General features: G+C 40.5%; 1 protein-coding gene across 1 annotated transcript in view; it reads left to right on the plus strand.

Annotated features, from left to right (window-relative positions):
- The window catches only part of AFAP1L1 (actin filament associated protein 1 like 1), an 85,943-nt gene that overhangs the window by 65,964 nt on the left and 315 nt on the right, over positions 1 to 19,664 (plus strand). Inside the window, exons 12-18 of the mRNA XM_044659833.1 lie at positions 652 to 863; positions 2,547 to 2,692; positions 3,355 to 3,427; positions 4,811 to 4,922; positions 6,713 to 6,877; positions 12,862 to 13,040; positions 14,529 to 14,651. Of these exons, the coding sequence (XP_044515768.1) occupies positions 652 to 863; positions 2,547 to 2,692; positions 3,355 to 3,427; positions 4,811 to 4,922; positions 6,713 to 6,877; positions 12,862 to 13,040; positions 14,529 to 14,651 (1,010 nt within the window). The remainder of the gene's footprint in view (positions 1 to 651; positions 864 to 2,546; positions 2,693 to 3,354; positions 3,428 to 4,810; positions 4,923 to 6,712; positions 6,878 to 12,861; positions 13,041 to 14,528; positions 14,652 to 19,664) is intronic.

The raw sequence follows: 19,664 nt of genomic DNA on the forward strand, positions 1-19,664 counted from the left end.
GAGACCCTATTTGGGGTGTCTTGTTTTCTTCAGCTGAGCCAAGATGTCTCTGCTCCAACTTAACTATCCTCTTTTTATCTAATTAAAGTCTCTCTCCTACCTTAACCAGTGGCAAGTGTCCTTCTTGGGAAGGTCAAGGAAAGGAAAGGATTTTCAGGGTGACCCCCTGAAGTTAAGGGATCAGCCCCTTCTCGGCAGTGGTAGTTGTTCATTCTTCCTCTAATGGAGGCTCTCAAACCACAGGAACCTTCTTTCTCTTCTAGGCAAGGGAAAATGGAGGCCAGGCTTTTCCACAGATGGGAATCTAGAGCTCGAGGACTTTGCTCTTCACTTGACAGAGTTCAGAGGGCAAAAGCCCTTCAGTTAACAGTTTTTCCCATAATCGTCTTTTCTCACTCCAACTGTCACTGCCCCTCCCATCACATTCCAACAGCTGTCTGCTTCTTCTCAGTGGGCTGAAGTGCCAAAAGCTTGATTCAGTTTTCCTTTCTACAGGAGCAATAGTTTTGTGTCATCATAATTATACACAAATTTCCTACTTGTATCCAGCCAGATGGGATGCATACCATTTTCTAGCCCCAAATTCTAGGATTTGGTGGTCTTATGACTGATCAAGAAATCATTAAGTGTCTTCTTTCCCATCCTACTCAGGTTATTTGAATGTATTGGGGAACCAGTGCTGGAAGGAACGTTGGTGTCGTCTCAAAGGCAACACATTATATTTCCACAAGGATCATACAGACCTTCGGACTCATGTGAATGCAATTGTCCTTCAGGGCTGTGAGGTTGTGCCAGGTTTTGGCCCCAAACACCCATTTGCTTTCCGGATCCTCCGTGGCCGCCAGGAGGTCTCAATCTTGGAGGTAAGAGTAAAATCCATGAAATGTTCCATGTGGTTTAGAGGCTTGGAATAGAATGCCTAGCTAGAACTCTTGGTAGAAATCCTGCCTAGAAAAAGAGTGTACCAACATAGATCCATTCAAATATCACTTGAATGAACCTCTCTGTCTTTTCTGGAGGACTTTAAGGTTGGAAAAGTTTTTAGGTTGCCTAGAGAAGTGAAGGAAACATTTATGAAGTGAATGCTATGTACCAAGCAGTGTACTAAGCATTTTTTATATATGATCTCATTTGATCCTCATAACAACCCTAGGAAGTAGATACTATTATTATCCCCATTTTACAGTTGAGGAAACTTAGGTAGGCAGAGGTTAATTAACTTATCCAGGGTCACACAGTAAGATTTGAATTCGAGTCTTCTTGATTCCATACCCAGTGTTCCATCCTCTATAGCACTTAGCTGCCTAAACATGCTATTACCAAGCATGGGCTTTAGGGTGACAGCTATTAATGTCCTTGAAAGGTAGTGTGGTATAATGGATCAGGGACTAGACTTGAAGTCATGATAACCTGGGTTCAAAGCCCACTATTGACACTTTACTACCTGTGTGACCCTAGGCAAGTCACTTAATCTATACAACCTCAATTTCTTCACCTTTAAAACAGGTACAGTAATAAAACCTATCAAATGAGGACATTTATGCCAAGTGCTTTGCAAACCTTCGCTATATAAATGTGAGCTAGAGTTATTACTGGTAGGTCAGTTGTTCAGGCAGTCATTTGAGCACAGCATTTATTAAGTACATATTGTATACAGAAAGAATACTGTGATAGGCACTAGAGGAAATAATCATTTTTTTTTTAGGATACCCTACATCAGGGGACGGCAACCTTTTTGATCATGAGAGCCATAAACACCACATTTTTTTAAATGTAATTTCGTGAGAGCCGTACAGTGCTCACAGTGCGCTCCTGTAACAGCTCCTGAAAAAAAATTGACTTTATGGTTCCTGCAGAAAGAGCCATATCTGGCCCTCAAAAGAGCCAGATATGGCTCGAGAGCCATATGTTGCTGACCCCTGTCCTACATCCTCAGTGAACTTTAAGGGAATATGATGCAGCTATTACATACAGATCACAATGATAAGTAAATTAGAGAATTACAAAACTGTGCTAATTGAAATATTAAAAAGAAGGCCATTATCAATTTGAGGGAACAGAGAAAGCATTTTGTAGGAAGGAGTATTTGACTTGAAATTCACCAAATGAAGGAAGAGAAGGCCTTATAGGGAGCAAACTAAAGGAAAATACAGAAGTTTAAGGGCATGAGGTGTGTTCAGAGATCCAAGAATTAATCCACTGTGGCTGAAGGAGAGAGTATGCGGGGGGTTGGGGGAAAGAATATAACGCTAGAGAGAGAGGGTAGCTCCAAGTCATGGAGGGCTTTGTATGTGAGGCAAAGAAATCTGAACATTACTGAGGAGGCAGTAGGGGGTTAATGATTTTCAGGTGGAGGTTGACCTAAGTGGAAAGATTACTCAGTAGTACAAAAGGTGAATGGCAGAGGAGGAATAGAACAGAAGTTGGAAGATTTATAAGGAAGATATTGAGGGATGGAAGGGACAGGGTTGCTGGGAGGGCCTAGGGCATTTCCTGATTTGTCCTAGGTATTCACCATGACCTTTCTTATTGTGTCTCCTACCCAGGCAAGCTGCTCTGAAGATATGGGCCGCTGGTTGGGGCTGTTGCTGGCTGAGACAGGCTCCAGAGTTCCTCCGGAGGCCCTGCACTATGACTATGTAGATGTGGAGACGATAGCCAGCATTGTTAGTGCTGGACGACACTCCTTTTTGTAAGAGCCTGGTGTCTAGTGTAAGACCTGGTGGTCTGAGTCAGTGTAACCACAACAGAAGGGTATCAGACAGAGTCCTCCAGCTCTGTTTCAGGGGAAATGGGCTGGTCAGATGGGAGTGAAAGAAGAGACTTAGCAAAGGAGGGTAGCATGTATCACTCTATCCTCTTAAGGGAGGAAAGGGGAGGCATAGGCTATAGCAGTGATTCCCAAAATGGGCACTAGCGCCCCCTGGTGGGTGTTGCAGTGATTCAGGGAGCAGCGATGGCCACAGGTGCATTTATCTTTCCTATTAATTGCTATTAAAATTTTTAAAAAATTAATTTCCAGGGCGCTAAGTAACTTTTTTTCTGGAAAGGGGGTGGTAGGCCAAAAAAGTCTGGGAACCACTGGGCTATAGGGAAGCCTTTGGATGGAGGGAAACATGTGGGAAAGAAGGATCAATAAATGGACAGATAGGAGAATGAGCAGATGACCAAATAGCTAGAGGATGAATAGATTGGTGGCAGATAGACAGATAGATGAATATATAACTGGATGGGTAGACTGATGAATAAATGATGGATTAATGTTTGATGGAAAAGCATTAGTATTATTTTTTTATAGTTCTAAAGCCTTAGAAGCTTGAACTTCTTTTTTTTCCTCTCTTCTCTACTATCCAGATTTGCAAGTTCCTGTCAGGGCCAATGGCCTGAGCCTAGGGTCTATGATGAGGTGCCCTATGAGAAGATGCAGGTATGAGCATAAGGTCAAGTTCTTTTTTTTTTTTTTTTAAACCCTTAACTTCTGTGTATTGACTTATAGGTGGAAGAGTCGTAAGGGTAGGCAATGGGGGTCAAGTGACTTGCCCAGGGTCACACAGCTGGGGAGTATAAGGTCAAGTTCTTGGTCCTTCTTGCTACCCTGGATCCTTTTTTTCTCCCTTTCTCCATTGCCATAGTGATACAATATTGTCATGAATCCTAAGGATAACTTCTTTAGAATTATTTGCAGATATTTGGTGGAATGGTGCGTAGAGAGCCAAGAAGAAAGGATGAGCAGGTTAAATTTTTTTTAAAAATGGAAAGACCTACATGGAATTATAAAAAGCAAAGCAGAACCAAGAGAACATTATATATAGGTATAGAATTAATATTTGAAGAATATCCTATGAATATCTACCTGCAAAGAAAAAACTAATAAACAGAAGCACAAAAGACATAGTTGATATATATATTTTAAATATATGTCAAATAATGCCTTCTCTGGTGTGTAGAGAGAGATGCCCAGAAATAAGAAAGAAAGAAGGAATCTTCCAAAGAGAAATAGAACCAATTCAACTCAGAAGATCTTCCAGTTTGGAATAATTGAAATAAACTGTGAATAAAGTGTAATTTATAGATGGCAAGAAAAGTAAAAAGAGTACTAGGCCTCAGACATTTATTACCTGTGTGACTCTAGGAAAGTCACATAATCTCTTTTTGCTTCAGTTTCCTGAGGATAATTATAGTACCCTTCTCTTAGAGTTGGTGTGAGGATCAAATGAAATAGGATTGTGCTTGGCACAGTGCCTGGCATATAAGTAGGTGCTATATAAATGCTCATTCCTTTTTTTCTTATCTTCCCCATCCCAACTCCTGGCTTTGCCTCAAGGACCACAACCCTTCTCAATGTCTGCCTAACTAGGTCCAAGCTGCTCCCCACATTTAATGAACCTGGGCCTACAGCAGTGAGGGGCATATTCAACCTTTGTCTTAGAGTCATGTCAGTCATGAAGTCACATGCCCTGTATGCTAAAATCTGGTTGGGTTTTCTTGAAAATGTAGGATTTAAATTAATGTTCAATATTTCAAGTATTATATTTTATAAAGCTATTATTAATCACTAGAAGTAAAGGAATAAAAAGGTAATTATCTAACAAAATTAAGACCACATGAGCAATAGTCTCCTAGCTCTCATCTCACGCCATCTCCTCTAAACCCAGCTACAGGAAGAGAGAGCGAGACGTGGGGTACACAAAATTTATAACCTCCTTACATCAGCATGTAATGTGAGGAGAGTGGGGTGCTGGGAATCGTAATTTTTAGAGTAACAGATTCTAATTACACAGATCATAGTCTTCTTTTGCCCTCTTTTTAGGATGATGAGCCTAAGCGTCCTTCTGGAGCCCAAGTGAAGCGACATGCCTCTTCCTGCAGTGAGAAATCACTCCGAGTAGACCCACAAGTCAAAATCAAGCGCCATGCTTCTAGTAGGTTTCTCTGGGGACTTCTTCCCCAGTTAAGGTGGGAGATGGGGAAGATTTCTAAAGTCACTTCCAGCTTGGAAGTTTTATGCTCTAAAAGCCCACCATAGTCAGGTCACTTCAACTTTAAAATGGGGACCTTCTAGTGCTAACATTTTATATTTTGTATAATAGTTTAGATGCTAACATTTTATTTTCAAGTCTTTTTCTGATTCTAATCTATATTCCTTAACATTTCGCATTCTTTTTTTCTAAAATTCTTTAAGCTAGGAATATCTGTGATTTTTGTCTGGTGGCTTTCTTTCTGTTTAGAAATATACGTATACTGTCTTAAAAGTCTTAGTGTAGTTTTATATTATATATTATATATTCGTTTCCTCACACCCACATTGTTCATACACCAATTCTAATAAGTTCAAAAGGTATTTTGTGGATCCACACTCCTGAACCTATATGGGTCCTTCCTTATAAACTTGACTTCGATAGCCCTCTTTATAGACAGTTATCCCCAAACCAAAGCATTTCCTAAGAAGACGTAGTAAAAATGATAGCTATAAAACATTCTTCCCATAAGCTTTCTCCTCCCCTACAAATCCTCCCAATATCAGAGGGAAAAGGAGGCACAAATTCAGAATACCCTGGTTAGGAAGCCCCTATGTAGGGAAGGTAAGGAGCAAATGCAGCTAAGACATCTCCCACTTCTGGTACTACGGCACCCCAAAGTTTTTTCTGTTTGTGACCTGTCTTCATGCTTCTCCCACCCAGGAGCAATATTTCTTTGGGATGGATCACTAGGCTTAGATCCCTGAGCCTGCCCTCTCTGCAACCCAACTCCCAGATGCCAGGGCTAATGTTCTTTTCTCCCATAATTATTTCTCTTCTCTGGTATCAGAGGTCATGCTTTTAGAAGCTCCTTCCTGCCCTGACCCTCTATGTCCATGTCTCCCTACTTATTAGCAACTCTGTAGCAAAATGCTATCACTGATCAAGGAGGAAAAGAGGAAGAAATATTCTTACACCCTGCTTCCCTCTTGTAGAGGCTCAGAGGTTACACTCCACAAAGCTGTTCCTGGCTCAACAATGTATCCAGAGCTGCTTTTTTTTTTTTAATGGATTCTAAACTATTTAGAATCGATACTAAGAATCAATTCCAAGGCAGAAGAAATGATAAGAGCTAGGCAGTTAGGGTTAAGTGACTTGCCCAGGACCATATAGCTAGGAGGTATCTGAAGTCAAATGTGAACCCAGGACCTCCTGTCTCCAGGCTGGACTCTGTCCATAGAGTACCCAGCTGCTCCAGAATTAACTTTTTAAAAGGTTTCTAGGGTTGTGGTCAATTTTCCACAGAAGGCTAACTGCCTTTCTAATTCTATCAAAGGGAATTTCTTCACATTTTCTAGCAGCATAATAGGATATGAACACATCTTTTCACTTTGTTACCATATTAATACCTGTTATCTACCCTTAATTTCTGTGACTACATTAGGAGACAGGAACCAACTCCTACTATATCTGAAGTGTGTGTCTGTCTTGTGTGTCTGTGTGTATCTGTATGTCTGTACAGTCTGTGTACAGTGTCCTAAAGTCTCAGTGCAATTCCGAGTGATAAAAGCCGAAATAGCATTACAGCTTGACCCGTATATAGTACATGTGTAAATGTATACACATATTGCACTGTGCTTGGGCAGGATTGTATAACTCTCCAGAAGTGGAATTTGGGCTTCCTCATCGAGAATTCTGTGCCTGTGATGAGGCCGCTTCTCTGAGGGCCCTTTTCATCTACTCCTTCTTTATAGGTGCCAATCAATATCGGTATGGAAAGAACCGGGCTGAGGAAGATGCCCGCAGGTACCTGGTGGAAAAGGAGAAACTGGAGACCGAGAAGGGTTTGATCCGGAATGAGCTAATGACCCTACGAAAAGAGAAGAGAATGCTAAAGGAGGCCATAAAGAACAGTGAAGGTATGAATGGTCCTCATTCTAATCAGGAGATCCCTTAGAACAACATGGTTTTTAGGAAAGTTTGGGCAAGATCCAGGAAGTTTGGAAACAAAATCAAGTGTATCTAGGCACAGCACACAAAGAGACCAGTTTTTCCCTTCCTATGTCCACATCCCTGTTGGCTAAAATGCATTCTTTTGACTGTGACTATGTCATTCAGCAGTAGAGTTAAATTTTCCTCCCCTTTAATGATTTGATTCTCTCTCTGACTCTGTCTCTCTGTCTTTCTCTCTCTCTCTCTTTCCCCTTACCTTTCATCTTAGAATCAATATCATGTATTAGTTCCAAAGCACAAGAGTGGTGAAAGAAAGAAAGGCAAAGGAGGTTAAGTGACTTGCCCCAGGGAACTCAGCTAGGAAGTGTCTAAGACCGAATTTGAACCCAGGACTTCCCATGTCTAGGTTTAACTCCTATTCCACTGAGTCACCTAGTCACATCTCCCCCCACCCCCCAATAATTTTCAAAGAATATTTCAACATTTTTTTTAGTAAATCCGCATCAAAGATAAATATTATTAGCTTAGATTTCCATTGTATTTTATCTTCTCTCTCCTGAATTAGCTTGTTCAAATATTCTTGTTTAGTCGTATCTGATTCTTTGTGACCCCATTTGTGGTTTTCTTGGCAAAGATACTGGAATGGTTTGCCATTTCCTCCTCTAGCTCATGTTACTGAAGAAGAAACTGAGGCAAACAGAATTAAATGACTTGCTACACTACTAGAAAGTGTCTGAGGCCAGATTTGAACTAAAGAAGATGTGTCTTCCTGATTTAGGCCCAGCATTCTATGCACTGGGCCACCTAGCTATACCAAGTGTTATTGTCCCTATAACAATGAATATCTGGAGAAATAAAATGGTATAGTGGATAGACATGACTAGTATTGGACCCAGGAATACCCGGGTACAAGTCCTGCCTCTGAACTACCCTAGCAGTATAAACTGAGCAAGTTACATAACCTCTCAGCGTTCTGGGGCAATTCTCTTAGCACTATAAATTATAGTTTGCCAATTGGCATTGTTGGAGAGATGAGATCATAGGACCAGATTTCTTTAAAAAATGAAGTACCAGTTAGTTGAGAGGCATTTATTAAATACTTGCTGTGTGCTTGGCACTCTGCCCTGAAGATACAGAGGGAAAAAATGAGATAGTCCTGCCTGGCCTCTCCATTTTTTTCAAATTAAATCTGTCTTCCAAATGAAGATCTTATAAAGCAAAACTTGCATTTTTTTTCTAAGTTAAATTTATTTTTCAAATGAAGATCAGCCTTCTTCCTTTCCTACCTCCCCAATCCTTCCCTCTCATTGAAAAAGCAAGAAAAGTGAAACTACCTGTTGCAAACATGTATTGTCAAGCAGAATAAACTCCTAAGGCTTAGCAGTGGCTAGAAGCTCAGGAAAGACCTCATGTAGGAGCTGGTGCTTAAAATTGAGATTTGGGGGAATGTAGAGAGTTCTAAGAGGCAGAAATGAAGAGAAGAGCATTTCCTGCCTAGGGAGGGAGTGGGAGTACTTCTTTTAAGCTTCAAGCATTTCAGTCTTATGGTGCCATAAGCTGGTGCCACCTAGTGCTTAAAGTGAGGATTTCTTGTCTCACCTGAACCACTTTAGGCAGGGAGGGCATTCTCACAAAGAAGTTTTACGCTTTAGCTTTCAGAGGCTGTTTTCTTTATTGTTGTTGATGTTGTTGTTACTACTACTATTACTACTACTACTACTACTACTACTACTATTTTTAAACACTTACTTTCCATCTCAGAATCACTACTGTGTTCTGGTTCCAAGGTAGAAGAATGGTAAGGGCTAGGTGGTTGGGAGTAAGTCACTTGCCCATGGTCACAAGCTAGGAAGTGTCTGAGGCCAGATTTGAATCCTAGACCTCCAGTCTCTAGGCGTGGCTTTTAATCCACTGAACCACCCACCTGCCAACTTATTATTTTTAAAAATATTTATTTACTGCCCTAGTAACAAGTCTAAGACAAAATGGCAGGGTCACACGGCTAGGAAGTAGCTGTTTTATTTATTAAGAAACTTGGAGAAGGTAGCACAGTGCATGTAAAACCACTAAAATTAGAGTCTTAGTATCTGAGTTCAGATCTTGACTCCACTATTTCTCTTGATCTTAGATCCCTCATCTATAAAGTGAGGGATTAGACTAGATGACTTTCGTGGTTCTTTTGAGCCTGACAACTATAATCTTGTAATGATCTGAGGACCTCAAGATTCTGAAAGGAAGGGAAATAACCAATTTCATCCTGCAGAAGGGTGATCGATCTTGGTCTAATGGATAATCATTAGAGGTCAAAGGTGTGGGCAGAAATAACACAACTAGTCGAGGAAAAGTTAAGTTAATTTAATAAACATTAATTCAGCACCTTTTGTACTAGATACTATGCTAGATACTAGAGATGTTGGTGGTCTATGCCCCAAAGGAGCACAGTCTAATAAGGGTATAAGAGGTATGATAATTAATTAGAGTGTGATTAAATACATAGGAAAGGTCAAATTGAATGCTCAGTAGGTGATGTAATAAGAGCTTCTTCTAGAACCCCTAAGGGACAGTTGTCAGAAATTTGCAGAGATGAGAACAGACAAGGTCAGGTCCTGAAACAACTAGTAGTCTAGTCTAGAGAGAAACTAATGTCTAAGGTTAGAAAAAAGTAGTTTGGGATTAGGCCTTAGAAGTCAAAATAAGGAGTCTGTATGTCCCTATAGACATTAGTGGGCCAGTGAATGTTTTTGAACTGGGTAGAGTGATGTGATCAGAATTCCGAATTCTTAAGATTAATATGTCAGTGTTTACAAAATGGTTAAAAGGGAGATTAGTTAGTGTTGGGTGACCCAATAGGCCTCACTAGAATCAAGCCTAGCTGTCCCCACAATCCTAATAAGACAGAATCTGATTTTATACTTCTTTTGTAATATACATTCAGACAAAAATATATACATACATGCATATACAGAGAAAGAGAGAAAAGAAGGGATGAAGGAACCAAGAAAAAGAGGAGGAGAGAGGGCAAAGCCACAGCCACCTCAGTTCAACATTTATTAAATTCTTACTATGTGCACTATGTGCAAAGCATTATGCTAAGCAATAAGTAGCCTTTGCTATCAAAGGTCATTGATACAGAGCTAGAAGGACTGCTAGAACTTATCTAATCCACATTCCTCATTTTATAGAAGAGGAACCTGTGGCAGAGAGATTTTTATAAGTGACTTGCTCAGTCACTCAGATATTAACTAGGAAAGCCAAAATTCAACTAGGTTTCTCTGACTCTGAATCCAATATTCTTTCTACTTTACTATACAGCTTCTCAGTTTATATTCTAATGAAATTCCCAAAGGCCATCTAATCTCAACCATTTCAGGGAAGGAATTCCCCCACTAAATATCTCTGACAAGTTGTGGTATCCATGTTTCTGAGAGGGGTTCAAGCTGCATCATAGAATTCCATAGTGCTCCCCAGAACTCTAAGGGAGGGGGCAGTTAAGGGCAGTTGGAGTCCTGGTATAAGAGCCAGGTCACCCCTCTTGCAAGGGTCCTGACACTTGGCTCATAGCTCTGGGCACAAATATACTCTGTGTAGCTCCTGGGGCTGAAACAGTCTCTGATAGCCAGGGCTGCTTAACCTTGATAGCTAACCACAAAGATAGACCTTCAAGCAAAATCAGAGTCTACCTTCAGTTTAACAGTTTAGGTTTTAGAAGGAAGATTATTTAGGGACCTAGATAGGAATTCAGCCATTCCAGATACATTCCCCTCTTGGGAGAATGTGTTGTTAGCCTACAGTTAACAGTTTTAGCCAGATTACCTTCCCTCCTATTTCCTTAAACTGATTCCCTTCTCCTGTTCCCTGAAATCATTAAATTCATTTAATTTGTGAAAGATAGAGTTTGTATTCAGTTAACTGGAGGGGTTATACTTACTACCTTCCTTTCACCAAGCCAAGTATTTCATCCAAGCAGGCGCTTGTAGCTGCCTCTGCCCTGGGGCCTGTGGTCTGATCGTAGAAGACTTTAACCTCATCAATTTCCATCCTGTGAGAGAGTAATTCAAAGAAAGTTATCATCACAAGGGGTTTAGTCCCTATCCACTTTCCATCTTGGCCCAGAATTTACCAAACTTGAATAACCTCTATAACTAGCTCTGAGTGTGTTCTGTTAACTGATTTCCAACAGCTTACAGGGTTGGGGGAGGTGAAGGAGTACTCCATGAGCTTTTGCCCTTCCCATCCGGTCAAGTTTACCTGCTTCTCCTCTGATCTGGGACTAGGGTGAATCCATTGCCATCTGACCCTTAATCTTACAAAGTGAGTTATTCAGCCTTTGCTTAAACCTCTTCAGTGATGGAAAGTTTATTGCCTTATTTTTTTTAATCCTTACCTCCTGTCTTAGAATCAATACTGTAAGAATTAAAATTTAGTTATTATAGCTATATATTAAAAATATGTGGCCGCCAGGAATCAACAATTCAGGTTGATTCCGTAATTAAATCAGACCCAAGTCAGCATCGGGTTGAGTTTATTTACAATCAGGAAGGTAAAGTAGGGATAAAGAGAAGAGGGAGGTTAGAAGTCTAAATAAATGAAGCTGTAAGCCACAAGGCCCAACAGCCAGATAGGCAGAGTTTAGAATTGGCCCAGCTAGGCCAAGGAAGCCAGCCTAACTTACCCACGTGACAATACAGAGTGTAAGCTGTCTGTGGTCTCAGGAGATGCTTCTTCCTCCAGTTCCAGAGGGCAACTGCCCCCACAGGAAGTTCACTCACTTACTTAAAGAGATCGTGTCTTTCATCACTTCCTGTGGTCCACCTCTAATTCAAATGGACAAATGGCAGTTTCTACATTGATTTGGACTGCCCAAAGGGCAGTCCCTTATTCTTGATTTGTTACTTATTGTCACGTGTGGGTAACTCGTCTCCCCTCCCCACTAAGGGAGGTGGGAGTGACATCATTAGCATGCCTGGGTTGAGTAGATTTTGACTATTAATGGGATCTGGCTAATTCTATTTACACAATACTAAGTACTGATTCCAAGGCAGAAGAGTGTAAGAGCTAGGCAATGGGGATTAAGTGACTTTCCCAGGGTCACACAGCTAGGAATCCAGGCCTAGTGCTCCATCCACTAAGCTGAACTCATTACCTCATAATGTAACCCATTCCATTGTTAACTGCCTCAAACAAATGTTTTTCCTTAATGAAAAAGAAGTACCTACCTCTATGTGACTTCTACCTCTTGGTCTTTGTTCTGGGGCCAAAGAGAAGAGTCTAATCCCTCTTTCCCTGTGCTGGCATTTTATCACAATCATCCAAAAAGAGAAGAAATTAAATTAAATTAAATCTTCTTTTCCCCAGACTGAATACTTTAGTTCCTTCAACCACTCTTCACATGGCATGACTTTGAGTCCCTTTCATCAACCTGATCGTTTTCTTTGAGAGAATATAGTGTAGTTAGTGGCCAGAGAGTAGCACTGTAGACTAATCTTGCTATTTGGGTCACTTTGGGAAGGTATAAAACTTCTCTGACTCAGTTTCTTTATCTATAAAATGAAGTTAATAGCATATCTACCTATCTGTAGCTTAAAACAAGAGGTATAAAATCACATTCTATCTGGTATCTATCTCATTGAGACTGTAGGGACAGCTGGGCTTGATTCTGGAATGGCCACTGGCAGCTCAACACAGACTCCTTGTTTCAGACTTTCTTCCATCTAATCTAGCCTATACTTAGTGACATATTAATCTTCCTAATTCACAATCTAAAATATTTTGCATCGATTGCCACAGTTCCTGTGGCATCAGTGGTTATTATTTGTCAATGTCCTTCCTAAACCATGGCACCTAGAATAGGGCATGATACTGTTGGTGAAGTCTCCCTTGACTCCATGACTCCTGAGAGTATCCCCAACAGAAAGAACATGAACTGCTTTGTTATGCTCCTTGAAAACAGGGACGAAATTAAAGGATCTAGAAGAGAAGGTAGTGATGCTAGAGGCCCAGTGCCGGGAAAAGGAGGAGAGGCGGATTGATCTAGAGCTGAAGCTTGTGGCCGTGAAGGAGAGTCTGAAGCAGTCCTTGGCTGGAGGACCAGCTCTTGGACTTGCTGTGACCAGCCAAAGCAAGACTGTGGTGAGTATTCATTTTTCCTTCCCATGTCCCCTGCCACACATATGCTATGGATATCTCTTTTGCCTGAGATCCCTATTTGGGGTGCTGAGAGTTGGAAAAGAGCAGTCTTGATTACACTTTAAGAAATCCTACCACCTTCTGTGATTTATTGTTGTTGAGTCATTTCAATCAGATCCAACTCTTTGTGACCTCGTTTATAGTTTTCTTGGCAAAGATACTGAAGGGCTTTGCCCATTTTCTTTTCCAGTTCCTTTTCCAAATGAGAAAACTGAGGCAAACAGGATGAAATGACTTGCCCAGGATCACCCAGCTAGTAAGTGTCTGAGGCTGATTTGAACTCAGGAAGATGTGTCTTCCTGACTCCAGGCCCAGCACTTTATCCACTGTGACTCCTATTCAGCTAATTTCAATCCAGCAAATCCCTCTAGTAGGAAATCCAGAATACAAAGGTGAAACAAAATAAGGTCTCTCTCTTCAAGAAGTTTACGTTCTAGTAGAGGCAATAAGGCATAATAATTCACATCTGTGTAGCATCTTATGGATCATAGTGTTTTCTTAACAGTATCCTTGTAAGGCCAATAATTCAAGCCTTATTATCCTCAAAGCTAAGAGAGTGAAATGAATTGGATTGTAGAGCTGGAATGGGCATTAGAGAGCTTTTAGTCCAATATTCTCATTTACTAAGTGAGGAAATCAAGGCCCAAAGTAAAGTGAAAGGTTATGCAGATAATATGTCAGAGCTTAGATTTGAATGCTGGTCTTCTGACTTTTTTTTTGAACACTTATTTTCTGTCCTAGTAACAGAAGGGTGAGGGGGCTAGGCAATTAGGGTTAAGTAACTTGCCCAAGGTCTCATAGCTAGGAAATGTCTACTGTCAGATTTGAACCCAGGTCCTCCTAACTTCTGACCTGGCTTTCAATATACTGAGCCACCTAGCTGTCTCTGGTCTTCTGACTTTTAATCCAGTGCTGTTTCCACTACCCCACATTCACTTGTCCAGGCTAGGAAAACATTAAAAGTAGAGCTAGACCTCAGGCTTTCAGATTTCAAGTCCATGTTCTTTCTACTATCCCATTCTGCAAAATAACAAGTTGTAATGCAACAAGTGCGGAGAGATCTTTCTAGCTAAAGGAACCAGGGGAGGTTTCATGGAACAGGTAGCAACTAAACTGGGCCTTGGGCAAGGCACTGGAATCCTTTGGGTCTTAGTTTTCAGGTAAAATAAACAAATTGGGCTTCATGATTTTCAAGGATTTTCCCTTGGCCCTATCTAGTAAAGGCTTTCACTAGGCTAAGGTGTATGTTGCGTAAGGCAGGGGTGGTAAAAATGGGGGAGAGGCTGTAGCCAGGGGAAGAAGATGGATGCACAGAGGTGAGAGAGAGCAGCAGCCCTGTCCAGAGCAGGTTTCTTCTCCTTGCCAAATTGTGGGATCAGGTAAGGCAGCTTTCTCCATAATCCTAAATTTCAACTCTGTTGCTTTCCCTAGGAATCAGCAAATAAGTCTCCCAACCTAGAACACCCACCTCCTGTCAATTGTACAGCTGAACTGAGAAAGAGGAGCCCATCTATCAATGCTTCCAGCAAAGGGAAAGTGCTCCAGAAAGCCAAGGTATGGGAACAGTGCCCTACACAGCATCCAGCTACCACAATGCCTCACCACACCTAAACAAAGCCAAGAATTAGAAAGGCAACCTTTAGAAAAGACCAGGGATCTAATCTTGGCTACACCACCAATTTACTGTATAATTTGGACTAGTCCCATTTCATTTTGGGGTTCGGTTATCCTCCTCCACATAATAAGTAATTATCTTTCCACATCTCATAATTCTTCAGAGAGCTCCTGAGACTTTCATTCAGATCCCATTAACTTTTTGTTTAGACACAATTCAAATATTAGGCTAGAAGCAAGGAATCAGAAAGGGGAATGGATGTCCATTAGTTTATTGATGTCCTTTTTAAATTAAAAACCGTTACCTTCTGCCTTAGAATCAGTGGTAGCAATCATTTCTCTAGCACACCCCTGACATTGAACAGAGTAGAGTGGAGAGGGTCTATCACCTCATTATTTCTTAGGAATTTCTCTAAAGAAATCTATGCAACTCAATTTTTTTTTCTTTAAATGCAGCTCAAGGGGGCAGCTGGGTGGCTCAGTGGATTGAGAGCCAGGCCTAGAGACGGGAGGTCCTAGGTTCAAACCCGGCCTCAGCCACTTCCCAGCTGTGTGACCCTGGGCAAGTCACTTGACCCCCATTGCCTACCCTTACCACTCTTCCACCTTGGAGTCAATACACAGTATTGACTCCAAGATGGAAGGCAAGGGCCCTAAAAAAAATTTAATTAATGAAAAATAAATGAAGAAATGACTGAAGGAATGAACAAACAAACAAACAAATAAATAAATAAATGCAGCTCAACTTTTCTTACTACCATATCCCACTGATGACTCAAAATACTTACAATACATTAGAATCCCCAGGTCTTTTTCAGACGTGTTGTTGTCAAATTATGGCTCTCCATCTTGTATTGTTGAAGATGACTTTTTGATCCCCCTTTACATTTTATCCCTAGTGTATTTCACAATATTAGATTCAGTCCAGGATTCTGGTCTCTCACAAGGAGATAATAGTCATTTGTCAGTGTTTGAGGGAACAGCCCATCATTTGTTGAGTCCAAAGCATTCTTTTTATAGTGACAAGTCTCAGAGAGGCTGGGGATTTAGATGGTGTAATGGATTGGGCACCAGATCTGAAGTCTGAGTTCAGATATTACTTACTAGAGTGTGACCCTGAGCAAGTCACAGCTTTTATTTGCCTTAGTTTCCTCATCTCTAATTAAATGGGGATAATGATAGCACCTGCCTCCAATGGTTGTTTTTGAGGATCGAATGAGATAATATTTATAAAGTGCTTTGCAATCTTTAAAGTGATATATAAATGCTCATTATTGTTACTTGGTATTGAAGAACCTCTTTACTACTTTTGTGAAATTAGGCAAGTCCCTAATCTCTAGGTCTCAATTTCTTCATCTCTAAAATGGACTAATAAATAGCTAACATTCTTATCGCACTTACCAATATTATCTCCCTTGTCCTTACAAACAACCCTGCAGTGTTGGTGCTATTTATTGTCCTCATTTTGCAAATAAGAAAACTGAGGCAAATAGTGGCAAATACTATTTGCCCAGAGGTTATGCCATTAGAACTGAGGGCTTCTTGACTCAGGGTTAGCACATTATTTATGAGGTTCTCTGACCAGATGATATATTTCTAGTTCTAAGTTATGTGGCCCTACTTATTAATCTTTATCTCAATATTTTAAGAATCTGTGGGTTTTTTTGATACTTTTAGATACTTCCTCCCCTCCTCCATGAGACTGAAGCTCCTCTATAACTTAGATAATGATTTTTGAAGGTTGCTGTGGCTGAAATATTTTGCACCCTCCATCCAACCTGATAAGTTTCCTTGCATTTGTTAATCCTAAGGGTAGCTAAGTGGAACAGTGGATAGAGGACTAGTCCTGGAGTCAGGAAGACGTAAGATCAAATTTAGCCTCAAACACTTACTACTTAACTTGTGTGATCCTGGGCAAGTCACTTAACCCTGTTTGCTTCAGTTTCCTCATCTGTAAAATGTTTCCATTCTTGTCCTATATATGTGTGCCATTTTCAGGACGACTGGAGCTCCTTGCTCTCTGACCTCTGTTCCTACACCATTTCCTGACATTTGGAATACACTCTGCATCCTCACTCCCATTTATCTTTTTAAAAACTTCTGATTTTCAAGATTAAGCTCAGCCCTCTCTATACTTCTAGTCAATGGCATCCTTTCTTTCTTGGGCCTCATTTCACTTGATTTGATTGCTTTTTTCATTTAAAACTCTTACCTTCAGGGGCAGCTGGGTAGCTCTTGTGTATTGAGAACCAGGCCTAAAGACGGGAGGTCCTAGGTTCAAATCTGACCTCAGACACTTCTCAGTTGTGTGACCCTGGGCAAGTCACTTGATCCTGAGATGGGAGGTAAGAGTTTTTTGTATTTTTTAAAACCCTTACCTTCTGTCTTGGAGCCAATACTGTGTATTGGCTGCAAGGCAGAAGAGTGGTAAGGGCTAGGCAATGGGGCTAAGTGACTTGCCCAGGGTCACACAGACACTTCCTAGCTGTGGCCAGATTCAAATCCAGGATCTCCCATCTCTAGGCCAATTTGCCCTTTTCTTAAAAGCTTGCCATTTTTCACTCTGTATTTGTGTGCATATCATATCTCTTTATTAGACTAGGGCCCTATCTTATTATCTTATCTCATTCAGTGGTGGCAAAGAGCTCTGAACATAGAAGGCACTTAATATCTAATGAGATGGAAAATGAGCACTCAAGCATCCACTATTTACTGAATTCTATCTTTGGAGCTATGGAAGTAAAGGATACAAGAAACAAAAGTGGCATTCCCTATTTCTCATAGAAATTATAGCAGAGTTTGGTGTCCAAGTTTCTGTCTGTTGCCCTACCAGAAAATACTCACTTGTATGAGTGATGGAATGAATAATCTTGAACCAACTCTAATACTAAGCTATTACAAGAACTTGGAGACCATCCAGCATTGCCGGGGGCTCCAGTTTAACTTGGGATCCATTGGGATGCTTTATACTCAGTGAGACTCACTCACAGGTTGTTATCATATAATGCAAGAGGAGGAAGGGCCTTTGGAGATCATCTGGTCCAATTTCCCTCTCAATGAAGGAATCCTTTTTGTAGCTTCCCTGAATGAGACTTATGAGCATTCTTGTCTACCCAGGTACAGATTGCTCTTGAACTATTAAACATCACTGAGTACTATGGAACATTTTTATTGAGGATTTTGTAAAATCAAAAGTGGCATGTTTATCAAAAGGCAGATTATATAAAGTAGGAGGGAGAGCCAGATGACAACGGTGGAATTTAAAAAAAAAAATCTTGGCAGGTTGAAACATTAGATTTAATGTTACAAGATGATGGGGACAAATGCAAAGTCTTAACTTTCACAACTTTTAAGTACAAGATAAAAGAGGTTTTGGGCTAGATAGCAGTTTCTGGGCTGTGAAAAAGATCTAGGGGTTTTAGTGGACCATAAGTCAATAGTATGATATAGTAACCAAAAAATGCTGTGGTATCTCAGGCTACATTAGCAAGGCAGTGTTGAGAATGCAAGAGGTAATTGTCTTGTAATATTTTGTGCTCTTCAGAGCACACCTAGAATCCTGTGCTCAGTTCTGGACACAATATATGAAGGACCCCAACAAGCTAGAGAATGGCCAGAGAAGGGTAGCCAGAATGGTGAAGGGTCTTAGGTTCATGTTATATGAGGCTCAGTGGAAGGAATTCAAGAGATCTAGCTTGGAGAAGAGATGCCTGGACTAGGAGGGAAAGAGGCTGAGATATAGTAGATATTTTTCAGGTATTTGAAGGACCAGCAGATGGAAAAGAGACATGACTTGAGTTTAGAGGGAATAACCAGAGACAATGAGTGGAAACTTCCAAGGAACAAGTTGGCCATGATGAAAGGAAAGACTCCCAATAATCTAAGTTGTCTGGAAATGGGAAGGGATGCCCTGCAAGGTAGTAGTTGCCTTCTCATTTATACTATGTAAGTTAAGTCATTGAATAGATGCTTTTTTAGGTATGGGTGGACCAGATGCCCTTTTATTCTGCCTTTTTTTTCCTTTAAAATTAATGATTTGGGGAGGATATAGTCAAGATTGTTTCATTTATTTATTTATTTACAAGGTTTAACCAGATGCCCTTAAAGGTTTCTTTCAGCTCTGAAATTATGTGATCCTAGGGGACTAATATTTCTGGGTGTAGCTGGGCAGAAAACCACCCATCTCAGTAAAGTCATTATTATTTTTCTAGTGCTTTACAATTTTCAGATCCTGTGAAATAAGTCTTAGTATTATTATTGTCTCCATTTTATAGGAGAAGAACCTGAGGTATAGCTTCTTAGCAGAGATCTTATTCTAAGTAACACTGCTAGAATTGAATTCAGGCCTTCAAAGCCCAAGTCCAGCGCTCCTTCTGCTGCACCATGCTTTCTATCTGCAAAGAACCTGTGCTCCTTTCCCAGTTCTAACTTTTTAGTATCTGTGTGACTGTGAGCAAATAATTTCTGCTCTCTTGGTTTTTAGTTTCCTTTTCTGTAAAATGTAAATAATAATGCCAGTAATAATAATATCAGTTACACAGGAGGATTCTTGTGAGGTTCAAGTAAGATATGTATGTGGAATGCACTTCACAAATTCTTAATCAATTAAAAACTATGGCCTAGTATTAATTTTTGTTATTATCATTGTTGACCCCATAAGTTGAAGCCTAATAGTGATTCCTCCTTTTAGTAATAACTCATTTATATGATACTCAGGGAAAATAATAGCATCTTGCTAGTGGTGATGTAGATGGGACCATGATTTGTATATAGTTAGCCTAAATGATGCTGATGTCCTTTCAGATGGTTATGCCCCTGCTTTCTGGGTCTCAGGCTCCTCCTCTGTAAAATGAGATAAGATTAGATGAAATCTAAGGTCACCTCTAATGCTGAGATTCTCTTAGAGCTATTGTAATAGGGCTCTTGAGTCTTCCTTCCCTCCTTCATTGAGCA

This window comes from Gracilinanus agilis, chromosome 2 (genome assembly GCF_016433145.1).
Source record: "Gracilinanus agilis isolate LMUSP501 chromosome 2, AgileGrace, whole genome shotgun sequence".
NCBI lineage: Eukaryota > Metazoa > Chordata > Mammalia > Didelphimorphia > Didelphidae > Gracilinanus > Gracilinanus agilis.